The following is a 17349-nucleotide window of genomic DNA, read 5'->3' on the forward strand; positions in this document are numbered from 1 at the left end:
GAGCGTGCTCCCCTCTTGCGCTCCTCCCGCGCTACGGGGGTTGCGGGGGTGCTATGTACACGACTGCTTTGTAAGTTGGGGGCAGTTTTCGTCTCTGAATTGGAACTTTTGTTATGGAAGAATTCAGTTAATTGTTTCCAACGGAAGACAAATATTTGTTTTGTTCTAACTGGAATGTATCATTTTATTAAATCTCCATTTCTTGGGGGTAAGGGATAAGGACGGAACACGCTTGGATTTTGGGTTAAAAGCTGTAAGCATATTAATCAAACAAAAGGATTTTTCAACTTAGAAAAGAGATCTTTATTTACTCAAGAGACTATCAAGGGACTGGAACGCCATATGCGGTGTGGGCTTTCCCCTTAAATATATTTTATGGTACTAGCATCATAAAATTAATTTACATGACCACTCAACGTACGCGCTCTTGATTTAAATTATTTAAGCAGTGACTCTTCCTTCGACTACTAAATAGAATCCCTATATGAAAACGTTCGTTTTCTTGTAGGGACTCCAGCTGAAAGAAACTCATGGAGGAAAACGACAAAAACTCATCACTAACTACAAATTTCGCCACCAGGGTGTACAACTGTTCGTGAAGTTTATAAACATATCCACGCCGACCTTGATAAGCAGACAAGAGTTTATTGGGATAGCTACAACGGTACTGTAATAAATCAGTGAATTTATTCTTCTTAATTATTTACTTATAAGCTTGTTATCCGAATGATAGATTTGTTTTTGTATTGAAGCGCTGTCAAAATGGCGTTGTCTCTAACGAAAATTTTCAAGTAAGTTCATTTGCCGACGAAAATAATGTTAAAAATTACAATAATGTGCTTATTTCAGAATTTAAATAATTTAAAGCATCAAAGCAACTTTTTGATGGATGAAATATGTACTTTGAAACCTACATTATGAAGATTTTCTGTGTGCTTTTTTTGATTGTTCTTTAACCACAAAAATTCGAAAAGTAAACAATACTATTTGTAGTAAGTTACATACCTATGTGTATTTTGTGTGTAGTACTATTTGTGTTGGTGACTTATTATGTACTACTTTGTTCTTTTATGTTTATAATAGATCTGTATGTTAAAAAAAAGATCTGAAATATTTCACAAAAATTCCAAGTATTTTGTATCGTCGGAATTTCTAAAGTTAACACAATTAAAAATCGGCATAAGTTGAATTTTCATCACAGCTCTGTTTTTGAATGAAATGGTTCATAATTCTTTACTTGAGCTGGTTTAACTGAATTTCATTTTTCGTAATCATATATATGATAAACTTCTTCTATCACATTTGTTACTAAGACTGAAATTATTCTGTTCTTTCCTGAATGAATTATTGAATCATATTGTGAGTGATTATCAACTTAACCTTTTTTCAGGCCAATGAACTAGAATTCATTTTATATTCTTTTAAGAATATATATGTGAATGAGTGATAAAATAGTTTAATATTTGAAATAAACCAGTGTCAGAAAAATTCATTACTATGCCTATTTAAAAATAACATCACTTTTTCCTCCTTGAAGCTTTCCACTTCTCATCTGATCTTCTAATTTTAGTTTTTATTCTTGTAGAATGCTAGTTTGCTCAAGATTTCAAAAGTTGGTCTCATGACTGATTCATGAAAACTTATTAACACAACCAAGTTAGAATATGGGTCACAAGCAGAGTTTGGCAATATATATCATGTTTTTTATCACAATAGCCAATATTTATTTTGAAAATATCATGATATTTTGATGTTTTTAATATTAATTTTTTCAACTATGGTATTATCAATATAAAAAGTATGTTAATCATAGTAATATTGTTTATTTATTATTAAAAATAGTTAAAAAAGTATGTACTATATTATTATGATGTATTAATACATCAATAATATAACAAAGTAATACAATATTCCTTTTTACTCGTGTTTTATATTCATAAAATTAACAGCAATTTTAATTCATATTAAAAGTGCCTAAATTAATTATTAAACATTGTTCAGAAAAGAAGAAAATGTCTTATGACTGCACCGACTAATACATATTATTCATTTCTGATGAATCATATAACTGTAAAAGTAGCTGACAGGGGAAAAATGAATAAAACAGCTAGAGGGCTAAACTAACTATTAAAATTGGTAGAAATGTAAAACAAAATTTTGGATATTAATAATGAAAGAAACCGTAATTTTAAGTCTACATATTGTAATTATAATATAAGAAAATAAAGTGATTTGTGGATGTGTGCATTTACTATTTTAAAGAGTGAAGACTTTAGTTTGAGGTACTTAAAAATATCAGATATATAACAAAATATCCAATATATATAAAAATATCGGATATTTTCGAAAATATTATGATATTTTCGAACCCTGGTCACAAGTCCACTGTCCGATGTCTGATAAAAGTTTTGCGTATGCAGTAGTAATAAGATTCAGCAGGAGTACAAATTCATCCATATAAGTTTTTTAATTTCCCAATAGCCATATTGATTTAAAATGTGAAAATCGTCAAAGTAAAGCAATGTTTTCATCTTTCAGCTGACATAGAACGAAGTACAATAAAATCCCATTACAACGAACCTCAAGGGACCACATGTTTTATTCGTTGTAACCGAAACTTCGTTGAAACAGAATTCAAACAATGTAGTGGCAATGGAATTGGGACTGAATACAGTAGACCCTCGTTTTACATGGGAGTTACGTTCCACGGAAATGCCGTGTAAATCAAAACCGCATAAATTGAGACCTAATAGTACTAATGTTAAAACAGGGATTAGGTTCTGTAGATAAACTTCACTCTAGTGATGGCTAGTTGTATAATAAGTTTAATGTGTACTTACATCAATTTTTATGCAAGACATACATTAACTAATTTCGTGTTCTTTTCATAAGGAAGAGCTGGCTATGATAATTTTTTGGCAGTCATTAAGAATTTTCCTCTGTAATTCTTTGCAGAGCATTAACGCATCCACGATCACTTGCATCATTTCCATGATAGAATCTTCCTTCACTCACAAATCAGAAAGACCATTTCTATTGTCTAGGAATGGCTCAAAATTTTCAATAAGAACCTTTTGGGTTTTGGTAGGTATCCTCGTTGGTTTTGGCCTCCTTTGTCACTCTTAAAAACTCTTCTTCTAGTGAGGTCTGATCTGTGTAAGTTTAATAACTTTACTTCTGGAAAGAGCTCTGGAACCAATCGCATAAAATGTTTCCAGGGGCCCAAGTTCAGTTATTAGCGCCCCAAAATGCAATTTTGTGTAATATGCAATCTTTAGGAGTTTGGATTTTGAAAGAGAGGGAAAGGTTATCTGTTTGCTTTGCCGCATCCACATAAAACCAAAACTCATCCACGTAAAATGAAATAAAGATGTTAAGTCTTGTACCGCGTAAAATAAACCTGCGTAAAACGAGGGTCTACTGTATTCATTTCGTTGAAATGGATATTTCATTATACTGGTATTTGTTGTAAGGAGATTTCGCTGTATATAAATAAAAATGATAATCAAAACATCAAGAAATCATTTTGCAATAAATTACCGCCCTAAACTAGGGCTATGGCAGAAATAGATAAAATACACTGCTAGCTCAGTATGAGCTGGCGGTGTATTTTATGTATCAAGAAATCACTTTGATTTTTGCAAGTTTAACTGTGCTAAAGCAAATTTGTAAAAGTATAACAGTTGCAACCATCTGGTGAACTTTTTTTCATATAACTAAAATAAATTAGCCGGTTATTTTTAGAGAAAACAAAGGTAGTGATAAGGAGTGGACCAGATTTATCCTTATTTTTATTTTGCAAAAGCTCAAAAGTTCTTAGTTTCCTAATGTTTCAGTAGTAAGAAAGGGCCCTTCTTTGAAGACAAAGACCATGTTTTCCTAGCTGGGAGCTCCTGCAAATGTAGTCTCGTTATAAAGAAGAAGAAATTAGCAAATCATAAGGGGTAAATAGTTACATCCGTACCTTGTCATTGAAAACACAGTGAAGTTATCCGTATTATATGCAAAGAGACCATGGCAATCCTAAAGGAATACAGCATTGAACATTAGGGTGAAGTTAACGCTAAACAAATTTAAAATTATTTGAAATTTAGAGAAATTCAAACTAAAGAGCATCCAAAATTCTCAGCAGGTGTTGTTTGTAAAAATAAATAATGAACTAGGGGAAGCAGCTAGTGCAAGTTATTGTGTTGGCTCTTTGGATAAAGCATGAACAGCTAGCTGTGCATTGATTTAAAATTTTTTCCAGAAGTACATCATTGGAACACCAGAAGTGATGCGCCCAGAAAGTGCAAATTTATTAAAGAATATTTGTTCGTTTGCGAAAAATAGCTAGAAGAGTATAATATAATGTTGCCAATCTAGGTGATAAAAATTGTAAAATGAATGAATTAAGAATTTCTACCCCTCACAACACCCACAGCATGACCAGTCAAGATGACCATTTTAACTCTTTGAAGCACAATACATAAGATGGTGTTTTTTTTCTTTTTTTTTTTCAATTGAGAGCAAGTGGGTTCAATTGAGGCTGCTTTCTCAATTGGCTGGAGGGGGAAAAAAATGGCTAGGTGTACTCATGCCTAAAAGGGTGCTGAAAATGTCATTCAAGCATTCTGCAATAGAATAACTTTAAGAGCATAACTATTTATGGCAGCTGTAATACACATACAAAATGTAAAGATGTCGTTGCTCTTGTTATAAATGTATTAGAAAAAGACATTGGTTCAAAAACAACTGATTATATATTGAAACAATCATCAACACTTAGTTGTTGTGTAAAATGTTTACAGTTATCAGAATTTTTAACTGCTGTTGAAGTTTTTGACCATCCATTATATCAGAGATCATTTTGTTCAATTATCCCCAGTTCCATGAATGTTTTGAAGCGTCAGAGAAAAATGATCTTCGGTATTATACTGCTGTACGCTGATTAAGTTGTGGAAAAGTTTTATCCAGCGATGGATTTAGAGGTTTAGGGGACCCATCTGTTTCCACAGAACAATGTAAAATATTTATCATGTGAATTTTTGGATACTTTTCGGGGCCTCAATGGTCTTGAGAGCCCCTTGCATTCGTGATATGGGAAATCGGCCACTGGTTCCACCATATTTTTTTAACTGAAATGTTTTTGATTGGAAAAAAATGTGCCCTGACTGAGTTACAAGAAAATGAGTGGTTATGGATGTTGCAATTTTTGTCAGGTTCAATCAAACATATGAACTAGCCAAATATATTTGAGTAAAAGATAGTTTCATGATTAGAATAGTGCTCCTTCTTCAAAATAGTAGAATGTTCAAAAAATCCTTTTCTAAAACTCAGCTAGGTTTGAGATTTGATATTGTTTATGAATGCAGGCTGTCATTTGGAACTTTTCCAAAGAGAGGGGGGGGGGGGGGGGGCAAAATTATGGGCCTGCCCCTACATTAATGATGGTAAATTACCAAATCATATACAAAAGACTTATATAAATATTTAAAAATATTTCTTTCAATATGTTCCATACAAGAGAAACTGAAAGATGATCAGATATTTCCACAATGTTTAAAGATATTTTGATATTTTCCAAAAGATTAAAAGTATCCAATGAAGCCAAACCTGATAACCTGAAACCGCTTGACATGAAATATCGCTTTGCATAAAATACTCAGTTGGTCCTGTAGTAAACTATCAGTCAATAATTTATCGGATAAAATGAAATCTGGTTAACATGCAATAATATCTATCTTATTTTCAATTACGACAAACTAAATTTTGTAAATAGTAACTGCATGCTTGTATCACATTGTTGTGCATTTTCCTATATTGTTATAATTACAGATGCACTGAATGTTCTGTTAGCATTTGGTGTATGCACATTCGGCAGACAATCCAAATATTTGGTTCCGCTGAAAATTTTAATATATTCGGCAACTGAATAGTAAACATTTTAATGTTCGATGATTGGTAAACAATTTTTTTTTCAGTGAGTGGAAGTGATAGTATAGTAACACAGAACAAAATTAATACAATTTGTTCTTATCAATATTATCACATTCAAAGTAATTTTATTGTAAGATAAAACTCTCAGATGTTAAACTTTAATTTTGCTGTTCTTCAATTTTTCCTTAATCCTATGACACCACAAATTACATTAACCATATTATTCTTACATTCAGTTAAATATGACACAGTAACCTGAAAGGAGCTCATGATATTAAATAGTAATAAATGTATGTGTGGTCAATTTATTACTACTTCACATTAGCTGCTAATTTTTTTAAAATAAAATATGTAGCTAAAAGAAAAAAAACCTCTACTATTTGCCAAATATTTAAAAATGTGATTGATAAAAAATAATGAAAACACTTTTTTTCCCCTAAACTTTTACACCATATTGTTTAAAAACAACTAAATTAAAGTTAATTGCTTTAATCAAAGTTAGTTTGCACTTAAAGGCGAAGGGAAAAAAAAAAAAAAAAACTAGCAATGCTTGAATTTTACTCTTCAAATTGTTAAAATTTTTTATCAGTTCCTGAAGTGACTTTAGATAGCAGAAAATCATTTGAACAAATTGTAATATGCAATGATATTTTAACAACTTGGGTTTGTATTTGTATGTAAAGTAAATGCAAGTTTCTTTATTTAGAACATAACATTATGTTGATTATCAATAATCAAATTATAATACCAGTAAAAAATGAAATATCCATTTGTACAGAACTGTAAACAAACAAACAAAATTAGTTAATTTGTTTTTACTTTTGAATGATTTATTGTTTTTGTTTATTTGTTATTTATTTTAAATTAATAATTATGCTTTTATTGTAGATAAATTTATGATGGTATACCGAAATGGAAGTACATTTACATTTCACAAAGATATATAAAATAGACAACATTTTCATTTTAAATTGGCATAGAATTCAAATATTGCAGTTAATTTTTTTTAAAACCAAGTGTCTGGTATTTCATGGAATATTTGTTTCAAATTCTAACCGAATAAATATTCGGTTATTTGGAAAAATACAGTATTTGGTACATCCCTAATTATTGTTACAAAGGAATTAATGTTACTTTCATTTATTTTTCATATTTTCCTTTTAAATTATATGTTTTCAACGGTATTTATGTACGAAGGATATTTAATCATTTGAAACAGCTGCTGGGGCATTTTTGTTCTGCCAGTAATCAAAGGAAATAATTTTCTAGATTCATCTGCATTGGCACACTCAATAACACATTTAATTGCACTTTGCTCTTTTTTTTCCACCACGACACATCTAAAACTTTAGATGAATGAAGATTATAATGAAAAGATGTTTTATTTGCATTGAAAATGTCCTTTGGTTCATCTCTTTTTATTAGTTGTCAGTTGATTTTGAATCTACTCATCCACCGTTTCGCAAAAAATGTTTCAGACTCTTCAGTTATAATTTTTCTTGTTTTGCCTTGTTACAGTTTAATTTTTGTGAAGCCACCCTGAGGAAAACTGTATATTGCATTCCATTTAGCTTCATCTAAATTTCTTTTGCTTTTTCAATAAGCAGATGACTACTGATGGGAATTATTGGTCTATGAAACTGATGGAACCACTAATATAGCGCTTTCTCTACATCGATAAATTTTCTGCTTCGAACTCAAGAGCTTTTTGTTTTTGAAGCACTAGTACCAACTTGGTAATGATCTTCTCCGAAGATTTTAACCTTTTGCTTATAAATTTACGTATTAATAGTTGAAATTAAAAATCTAATTCTTTGCTAAGATCCACCTTTTTGAAACTGTTGATTTTTACCCACTTGTTTTAAAATGCATTTTTTCCCCTCCATTTAACGACAGGGCAATTCCATGGTGTCGGACATAAAAAAAAGAAGAAAAATTTCTCAGTTTTAATTCCATTTACCTGACATGAACTGTTCCAAAATGATCAAATTTATTTGTAAGATACTTACTACATCCCACTGAATAAAAAATTATGTTAGTTTTTCAAAATAGATCCCTAAAGTATAAATTAAAAAAATTTAAAGAATTGGTGTCGGACGTAAACACACAAATAGTAGAATTGATGGTTCACTTAAAAATTATTAAAAGTCTGTGAATTGGCTTACATTTTAACTTTAAAAACAGCATAATTCTAAAGTATAGTTATGACTGAAGCATATTTCTCAGTTCTCAAATTATATTATAAAAAATAAAACTATTAAAAAATTTTTTTTTCGCTTGGTGTCGGACGTAAATTGTTCATTTTGGACGTAAACTATTGCTCTTAAATGTAAATACATAGCAATGATTACAGTTATAAATATGTAAATTATATGTTGTTACATATACTGAAACAAAATTTACGAAGCAAATTCAAAAGTAGGGTTGATTGGGGGAAGTGGGACACTGGGGTAAGTGGGTCACCCCCAAAAACTTAAATATCCATATGGTTTTTATACTTTTTTACATTGATCATGTCATGGTTCATCACAATGATTAGTTTTGCATATATTTGGGTTACCTGGAATTTTTTCCCAGGTCAGAGAAATTAGTCAAAAAAAAAATCTGAAAAATATTTTTTGGCGAGTTTAAGCAGCATTTTTCAAAGTTGTGTTTCCCGGTTAGCATTTATTTTTTTATGATCATTAAACATTCAAGTACAATTTAACTTAAAGGGCATACTGCAATCAGAGTTTTTGAGTAAAATAAAATATTATTAAAAACTGTTTTAGAGGAGGGACCCCACTTACCCTGCAAAATTTGGCTATAAGAGGTCCCCACACTATTAGGTAAGTGGTTCCCCCCATAACAGTGAGGATTTGAAAATCAAAAGCAACTCTGATGAAATATTTGTATTAGTTAAATACACAACAACTGTGATGACTTAGTAGGAATTGATAGTTCAGCTACAAAAGCTGGTGATTAGTTATTTGTGAAACTTACCTGAAAGAAAACCATCAAGATTTATATGGCTTGAATGTTTATAATGGTTCTTCCTTAGCCAACTTTACATAGACGCAGTCATATAGTGTTTCCAATTTCTTTTTCCCCTTATAGTTTTGGCAAATTTGCCAAAATTGATCTTAATCAACTGTATTACGTTCATTCAACATACCTTTTCTCGAAAGGGATCCTACTTACCCCTATCAACCCTAAATGTATATACAATAAATTCACTAAGTTGTTTTTTATGCATGTTCACTTTAACTTTGAAATGGAAGGCATAAAAAGGAGAAACAGTTGAAAATATATGTTGTTTAAAGGAATGTAACAGTGTTGGACGCAAACGGTGTCGGACGTAAAAAATTTTTACGTCCGACAACTAGATTGTAGTAAAAAATATTCACTTGTTACAAAATGAAAATAGGTTACATCAAAGAGATTGAAATTCTTACTTTGTACCCAAAAATGCATGTATGTAGCTTTAAAGTTGTTGGCTCAGCATAATTAACTGCACATTTTGGTGTCGGAAGTAAAACATTTAATGTACCCCAGAGGCATTCTTTTACAAATCAAAATAAACTATATTTTGACACATTTTTGCAACATCACCAGCAACACATTGTATCTTTAAATAATTATTCATCTTAATTCATAATATTAATATGTATTTTTTGAAAAAAAACAGAATTTCTTCGAGAGTCACCAAATATGGTTTGAAAAACTCAAGATGTTAACCTTAGTTTAACCTCCTGTACCTTATTTATAACTGAAGTGATCAAATTTTAGACAGGCATTTCAAAATATACAACTCTTTACCTTTAAAATGACACCTCATTTGTTTGGAAATTTCAATTTTGAAAATTTGATCATCTGGTTGACCTTATCATGGAATTGCACGAAGTCATGATGAATTCTAGCGATCTAAGTATTCAGAAAGTAATAATGCTGGGAGAAAAAGAGCTTTTCCTTAATTGATGCTGGATGTAGCATGATTAAAACTTTACTTGTGAATCTGGAATACTCATATTTTTCAAATGTTCAGCTTTTGTTCAGTAAGTAGGTGTGGGGGAAAAATGAGTTCCCCTCCAAAACCATAAGCTGGATCCACTCTTGTCTGCAATAGTACAGTATTATGCTTCAGCAAGGAACTCATTAACAGACAAGAATCACCTTTTCTTCATTACATGCACACTTCAATGATAACAGTCAAAAGTATGGGTAAACAGAGGTTTCTGTAAGGATTTTTTTACAGCTGAAAGAAGAAGAAGAAATGCCTCTTTTCGTTGTCTTTTCTATAAAAACAAGCGCTTAAAGAGTTAGGATTGTCAAAAAGTACAGTCCTGAAAACTGACGTTGCCTAAGGCAAAAGTAATTTAAATTATTTTAGTTCTTCTCCCACAAGAAATATATTCTTAAATACCTTGATGAAAATTTATGTCATAATAATATTTCAAGCAGAAAACCTAAACTAACATTTTGTAAGGACAAAACATAAATAAGATATATGATTTTGAGCAAGTACAGTAACGATGCTCTAGCCATTTAAAGCTTTAAATTAAGTTAAATTTTATAAAGCTGCGCCAGTGACTTACAAATTGACAGAATTTGACCTAAGACATACTATATTGTGTAGGATTAACTAATATAAGAGCTTCCTGCTTTTCCTTAGCTGTCATGGCCCCCAGAACGGTAGCCCCGCATTGCCCCTCTTTGGATGGCCCTGTATGAAAACTAATTTTATGCTTATAATAAAGGTGGAGAGGCATCTTTGATGACTTACCAACATGAAGCCATTTTAGGAATCTCTTTCATGTTGCAGGAGGTTAACTAAAAGTTAAGAATTTAAATTTGCTTTTCTGAAGACTCAGTGTTCGAAATCTAATCAAGTACTATCGCTTTTGAGTAAGTTTCTCGTTTATTTTTCTTGTGTATAGTTTTGTAAAAGGGAGCTTGAAAAATGCCCATGCTTGTAATCAGAGAGTATTCGAAAGATCAGTGCAGAGTTCAGTTGGCTTCAAAGAGGACTTGTCCAACTTTGATCCAGTACAAGTTAAATTGCTGGATGAGATGTGCATCGCCGTAGATGAGAACGACAACGTGATTGGACCCCGCACGAAGAAAGACTGTCATTTGTTGGAAAACATTAATAAAGGTTAGTATTTCAACTTCGTTTAATTTTATTGCTGCCCTCTTTTACGTTTTATGGATTGACTGCATTTTTTATGTAGTTTGAAATATTTACAGTGGAGTTTTTATTGAAAGTAGTATTTTAGAAAAGTCAAATTCGTTTTAAAAGACAGTTTATGGATTCTTTAACAATACTAGAAATTTTAAAAATACTCAAAAAAAAAAAAAAAAAAGGTAAGTGCCCTAAAATTTGAGTTTTTTTTTTTTTTAGTAAAGTACCGTAAAAGCGGGTGAGAATGGTTTGGAGGGTGAGAATGATACAAACCCCAGTTTTGACGTAATAAGTGTTCGTAGTGCACTCTGGGCTAGCCCAGTTTGAATAGGAACTATTGTGCAACCTTTTCTGGTAGTGAGAGGTTGTTATCACTGTCAAAACGACCCGCCAGACGAATAACCCGGTGATTGTGAATTTATTTGTGCTGAACAACTGGTGCTACGTGTTTGTTGGTAGCTCGGAATTTTATGTTGGACTTAAGTGCAAAGAGAATCACAATTTCGTATGTACCTTTCGTTTTTATATCACATAAAGAGAGGTACCTCCAATTTTCATTTCAAAATAAAATATTTTGATGTGCTATAGTTAAATGTGTCAAGTTTACAATTTGGAGGGTGAGTGTGGTACAGCAATTAGTTGAAATGTTGGAGGGTAAGTTGGGTTATCAGGGGAAAAAGTACCCAGGAAAAACCACGGGTGTAGATGCAAGTGAGTTAGAAGTTTCTATATTGTTGAAGCGAGGTAAGTTTTGGCAGTGGCCTGAAAAAGATGATGAGATTTGGTATCCATCTTCAAAAATTATAAAGAAAATAAAGCCTTTGTTTTATCTCGATTTTATGATGTACTTGATTCTCCAAAGTTCAATTTTCAGCATAACTTACATCTACAACTCTAAAATATAAGAGAGGTAGAGTATGGTACAAACCACCAAAACCTGTATGAAAACGTTCAAATATATGCTGTACCGTTTTCACCCGCAATGAGAGGGTGAGAATAGTACAAAGAAAAACTGCTCTGGAGGTTGTGCGGGTAAAGTTCAAAATTATTTCTGGATGGGAATCGAAAGTCAAGGTCTAAAACTATAATAATAACGTTACTTATTTTTTTTAATCGAATGAATGTTGAGTAATTAGTCAGAAATGTACTAAAACTGTACCATAGTCACCCGCTTCTACGTTAGTGAAAGTAAAATTGTGTTCAATGAAATGGTGATGCTACTTCTGATTAAAAACTTTGCTTAGAAATATAATTGAACAGTTCAGGCATCTTTTCGTAACTACTCGTTATATCGCGCTTTTCGGGAGACAACAAAAAAGCTCTATGTATATGAAAACGCGATATAACCGAAGTGAAAAAATAATGATTCAATTAACGTACAAATCAATGACATTGTGCATCTACAACACGATTAATTTTTTTACCATATTAGGACGACTTTTTAAAAAAACAAAAGAAAATTAGACTCCCAATTGTTCTTTGAAAATAAAATATAAAATAATTCGTTGTATTTATATTGTTTTATGGAGTACCCATCGGACGTTTCATCTTAAGCTGCAACGATTTAATTGTATGAAAAACATGCCAGTTTTGTTCACTCATAAAAAAAGGAGAAAATGCTTTTTCTGAGGAATAAAACTTTTTTTTTCTTTTTGGAAAGATATTTTTCATGAAACAATGGAAAAGCGCGATGTATCCGCATGCGCGATGTAACGAGGTAGTGTTATTTATCATTTTAATTCAGCGCTTTTGAACATGAAATTTGTTTACTAAAATGCTTTTTTGTGTGCAAATTTGCAAAAATTTGAATAATGAGCACATATAAAAATGAAACAAATTTTGAGAAAAGAGAAAAAATGAGTATAACAAAAAGTCAAAGACTGATTATTTTGTCTTAGTTTACAGATTGCCACTCATATTAACACTCACTCTAAAATAAAGGTGCAGGTATGGAAGAACTCGAGAAGAACTTATTTGACAAAGAATATATTCACACATGACACTAATCAACAAAAAGTAACTTTTTTCTGCATCCTGGTTTTAAATAGTCCATTTCTACTACTTTTGGGTCGAAAAAAACGAATATGGTAGTGGATTTTTTTTATTTAGCTCTTGTTTTCAAGATACATAAAAGCCGACTGGGGAAAGATGCAGAGCAACCACACATTGATTCAAAGGTACTGTTAAAAAAAAAAAAATCCTGTGCCATAAATGTTATTAAATGGGTCCTGTTTTATTAAACAATGCTTATTTTTCGGAAAGCAGTGGTTGTTTTTGGCTTATTGCTGATAACACTTCATTTTCGATTGCTTTTTGTACGTCAAAGAAGGACCATCTCTTGTAATTTTTCAGCAGCATTTGGTGAGCATTAACTCAGCCCAGTGACCATGATATTTGCGTTCCATTGTAAAGATATCTTAGTGAAATCTTTTCTCATGCTCATTGCTCATAGCTTTAGCTTTTCAGCAAAATATCGTGGAAAAAGTGAATAAAATAGAGTTTCAGAGACACATCATTCATCAATTCTCACAGAACTTCTGTAGGGATTGTTTGATCAACTATTTTTAGTTCTCATTTTCTCTGCTGCTTAGAAATATACTTGTAATATAACCCTTGAAGGCTTCCTACGCGTTTTTTTTCTCCCCTCATTTTTTTTTTCCTTTCAAAAACAGTAGTTTTCTTAATTGCACGTATTTAAAGGACCATTAAAAAATCTCTCCTTAACCTTAGTTTCGTTTCAGTATATCTTGGAAATTTCCGTCTAGGGTATTGGAAAATTGTCTTTGTTCGCAGCTTTCACGAAGTTCTTCATTATGCCCAGCAGAATGAGCTTGGGTGAAAGCAGACATGGGTGTTTCTACTAGATTTTGGGTATTACTTTTTCCAGAATTTAAATTTTTGAAGTCCATTTCGGTTTTAATTAGTGAAGGGAATCGGGTAAATAACCATCGGGTAAATACCCCTCCCCAGGGTAGGTAAATATTTTTTAGGTATTTACCCAGGCCTCTGGTAAATACCTAAAAAATATTTATTTACCCTGGGGGGGGGGGGGTATTTACCCGATGGGTATTTACCCGATCCCCTTCACTAATTACCCAAAAACTGGGTATTTTACAAAAAATGCAAAAAATGAATGGGAATTTAAAAAAAAAATCTAAATATGAAAAAATTGGTAAAACTGATACATACATATGTATTACACAGTTAATAATATTTTTTATTGAAAGACTTGGTGAAATTATGAAAGAAACATATCGTGAACCAAAGAATCTTCCTTTTCAATGTCATAATTGGAGAAGATGTTTGCTTTTTTTTGTAACCAGTTTAGCTTTTTACTTTTTGTAGAATGGCTCTTTATATCTGAAATTTGGCTATCAACATTGATTAGGCATATCAACACATTTAATGTGAATGTCATATTAGATTGCCAAGTTGTTTCACACAATAATTCTTTAATTATGTGATCAAAATACAATTTTTGGGCAAAAATTTATTGCTTTGTATATTGTCGGTTATACAATGTGTATTCCACAAGTAATGTAATGATTTTTTCCAGGACGCTTTACCCTTTAAAATAAACACCCGGGTATTTTACATCACTAGTTTTAATGTAGTGAGATTTTCTATTCCAACTTAGGGTCGAAGTTTAGAAGACAGTCAGTCCCATGGGGGGGGGGGGGGAGGCGGCTGTTTCTATTTATTAGGAAAAAAGAGCATCAGTGAGAACAAGGGCGGATACAGAAAACCATTTTAGAGAAGGTCTTGCTGAAGAATGCCCCTCCCCATAAACGAACGTACGGTTTTTGGTACGAAAAATTTCTGAAACGACTTGGGGTTCAATAAAAAGCACCAAATCGGCCAGAAATAAGACACGGAATTGGGGATAAACGTTTCAAATTAATTTCTTAAGCAATTAAACGAAGTTGTAGTTTAAATATTTACTTTTAATAAATTGAAGAAATACTGTAGTTTACATTTTATGCATACAGAGTTGGAACACAATGGGGACGAATACTGTGTCGACGGTTTAGGGGGGCTCATGACACGCATGACCCTCCCCTCGTATCCGCCACTGAGTGAGAATTCACTATCCTGATTGGCTCTGTGTCTTGAAAACTAGAGCTGACTCAACTTTTTATGGCGATTTTCGTGTTTAGCGGGACAAAATACTTCGGAAATTGATATATATTTGAGCCGAATGCATTGTTGGTGTTGACTAGTGTTATTAGTTGTTTTATTCGAATTATTAATTTGACATGATTAAAACTGAAAAGTACATCGGCGAAACAGTTGGCCATAATTCTTTTTTTAGCATTAGATCCATTTAACTTTTGTGGAGTGTTACGGCAGTTTCGTTTTATTGTTTCGCTGACTATTTCATCAGTTTTTCTAGTTTATTGCTTTTATACTTCTGAAAAATAAAAACGTGCAAGAATGATTCTTTTTTGGAAGACGATGTTAGTTTTCGAAAATAAGACTTTTACAGTTCCATCGTTGCTTAAAAGGTTTGAATTTAAATAAATACAATTAGGTTTATCACAAATTTTCTTTTATTTTTCAATTCTAAAATCTTTTTTTCTTTTTTTTTGATGAAATCAGCTTTTATTGAAATTTTTATTTAAGTGTTGGGATTCGAAATGAGTATTGTTTTTAAGAAACAATTAGTTTGTTACGGGTATTATTTTTTCATTACGTTTGTACTCTTTGGTTTGATTTTTTATAATCATACATTTTTTGTTGAAAATGTTCATTGCATTGTTAGTAAGAGGATAAAAATTCTTGTTGAAAAAATGCCAAAAAATGTATGCCAAACACGTTTTGAAATAAATCAACTGCTGTTTTTGTAGTTTCATATGCTTTTTTCAATCCTTCGTCCTCACCAACATTCGTGTATTCTAACAATGTTTTTAAGAATAAACTTTTAAGTCAGCGGATAAATGCATATACTACCAAAATTTCAAGCTTTGTTCTTTTTTTTTCTATCCTGTTATGTTTGAGTTGGCACGCATCATATACCTGGCGGGTAATAACAGTTTTTCCGTAATGTATTCTACAAGGTCATCCCCAGGAACTTCCTCCATCTGCTGCTCTGGCTTTGATTTGAAAGGTGATTACGTAGGTCGGCTGGTTTGGTAACTTGATTAGTTGATTCCCGTGAAATCGTCTGCGTACGTTTCCTTTCTTGTTTTGTTTCAGTTTCTTCTTTTCTAAGAACTGCGACAACAACAATTATATCCACATCTAGTCTTCACCTTTAATAACAGCGGTGAAAAAACAGTTAAACTTGTCTGTTTTGTAAAGTGTAAATGAAAGCAAATAAATAATTTTAAATTCCTGGATACCATTGAAGGTTATTAACAGGGCTCAATTAAAAAATTTACGACAACAGGCTAGACACATCCTGTAAGGTCCCTCTTGAACGGCTCGACGAAAGTACTGTGAGTTGCAACACACACCGTTTCTGTTATTGCGTATGCTTCTCACGTTATTTCGATCTAATTTTCCTCTTTAAAGCGTTTTTTTTGAGTATTACACAGTAGTATTGGATAAATGAACTACTTTTGTAGTGAAATACACCGCCAGCTCAGTCATTTCCAGCCGAGGACTGCAGTTTCGTGCTTATTAGCACTTCGAAATCTTTTACTTCGAATATAATGAAGAATTAATACATTTTCGAATTGCGTTTTTTGTTACTTTGCGAATTCGAGCCATTTTTAAAATAATACGTAGAATTTGTGAAGTAAACAAGCAAAAATTAATGCCAAACGATTTTTTAATTATCACAGCAATATAAAAATAATAATTAAAAAAAAGAAGACAGACAGCTTTAATTTCGAAATTTTCCGAATAATTTTCAGTGCACAACTTTCATGGCGTGCTCATTCCCTCTCCTCATTTTTGACCTATTTCAAACAGTCAATATTTTATAAAAAATGCTGGGTTGATGTATTTAGAATCATGTAGAGATGGGAGGTACGAAAAAGTATTGGAGTACTTCAATTCCAGGGTACTTTTTTGTACTACACACTTCTAAAGCGTACGAACAATTTTGGAAGCCACAATAAGTAAGTTACTCTCTGTGTAACGAACGCATTTAATACTACTTTCTTCTATATCTAATATATAGAAGAAAGTGTTGGATTCGTGCAAATTTTCGAATTTTGACGGATTTGAACGTTTTGAGGTGTGCTGAGTCTATTTCGACCATTTTTGGAAAATGTCTGTCTGTCTGTGTGTATGACTGTGTGTCCGTGTGTGTCACGTATGTG

At 31.9% G+C, this 17349-nt stretch overlaps 1 protein-coding gene across 2 annotated transcripts in view; it reads left to right on the top strand.

Moving 5' to 3' along the window:
- Positions 1-619: 619 nt before the first annotated feature.
- Positions 620-17349, top strand: part of LOC129231885 (isopentenyl-diphosphate Delta-isomerase 1-like) — a 59146-nt gene continuing 42416 nt past the window's right edge. For both annotated transcript variants that reach the window (XM_054866275.1, XM_054866276.1), the window contains exons 1-2: positions 620-791; positions 10836-11053. In XM_054866275.1, the coding sequence (XP_054722250.1) occupies positions 763-791; positions 10836-11053 (247 nt within the window). In that variant the 5' untranslated portion in view covers positions 620-762. The remainder of the gene's footprint in view (positions 792-10835; positions 11054-17349) is intronic.

The sequence above is a fragment of the Uloborus diversus genome, chromosome 1 (genome assembly GCF_026930045.1).
Source record: "Uloborus diversus isolate 005 chromosome 1, Udiv.v.3.1, whole genome shotgun sequence".
NCBI classification, from domain to species: Eukaryota; Metazoa; Arthropoda; class Arachnida; order Araneae; family Uloboridae; genus Uloborus; species Uloborus diversus.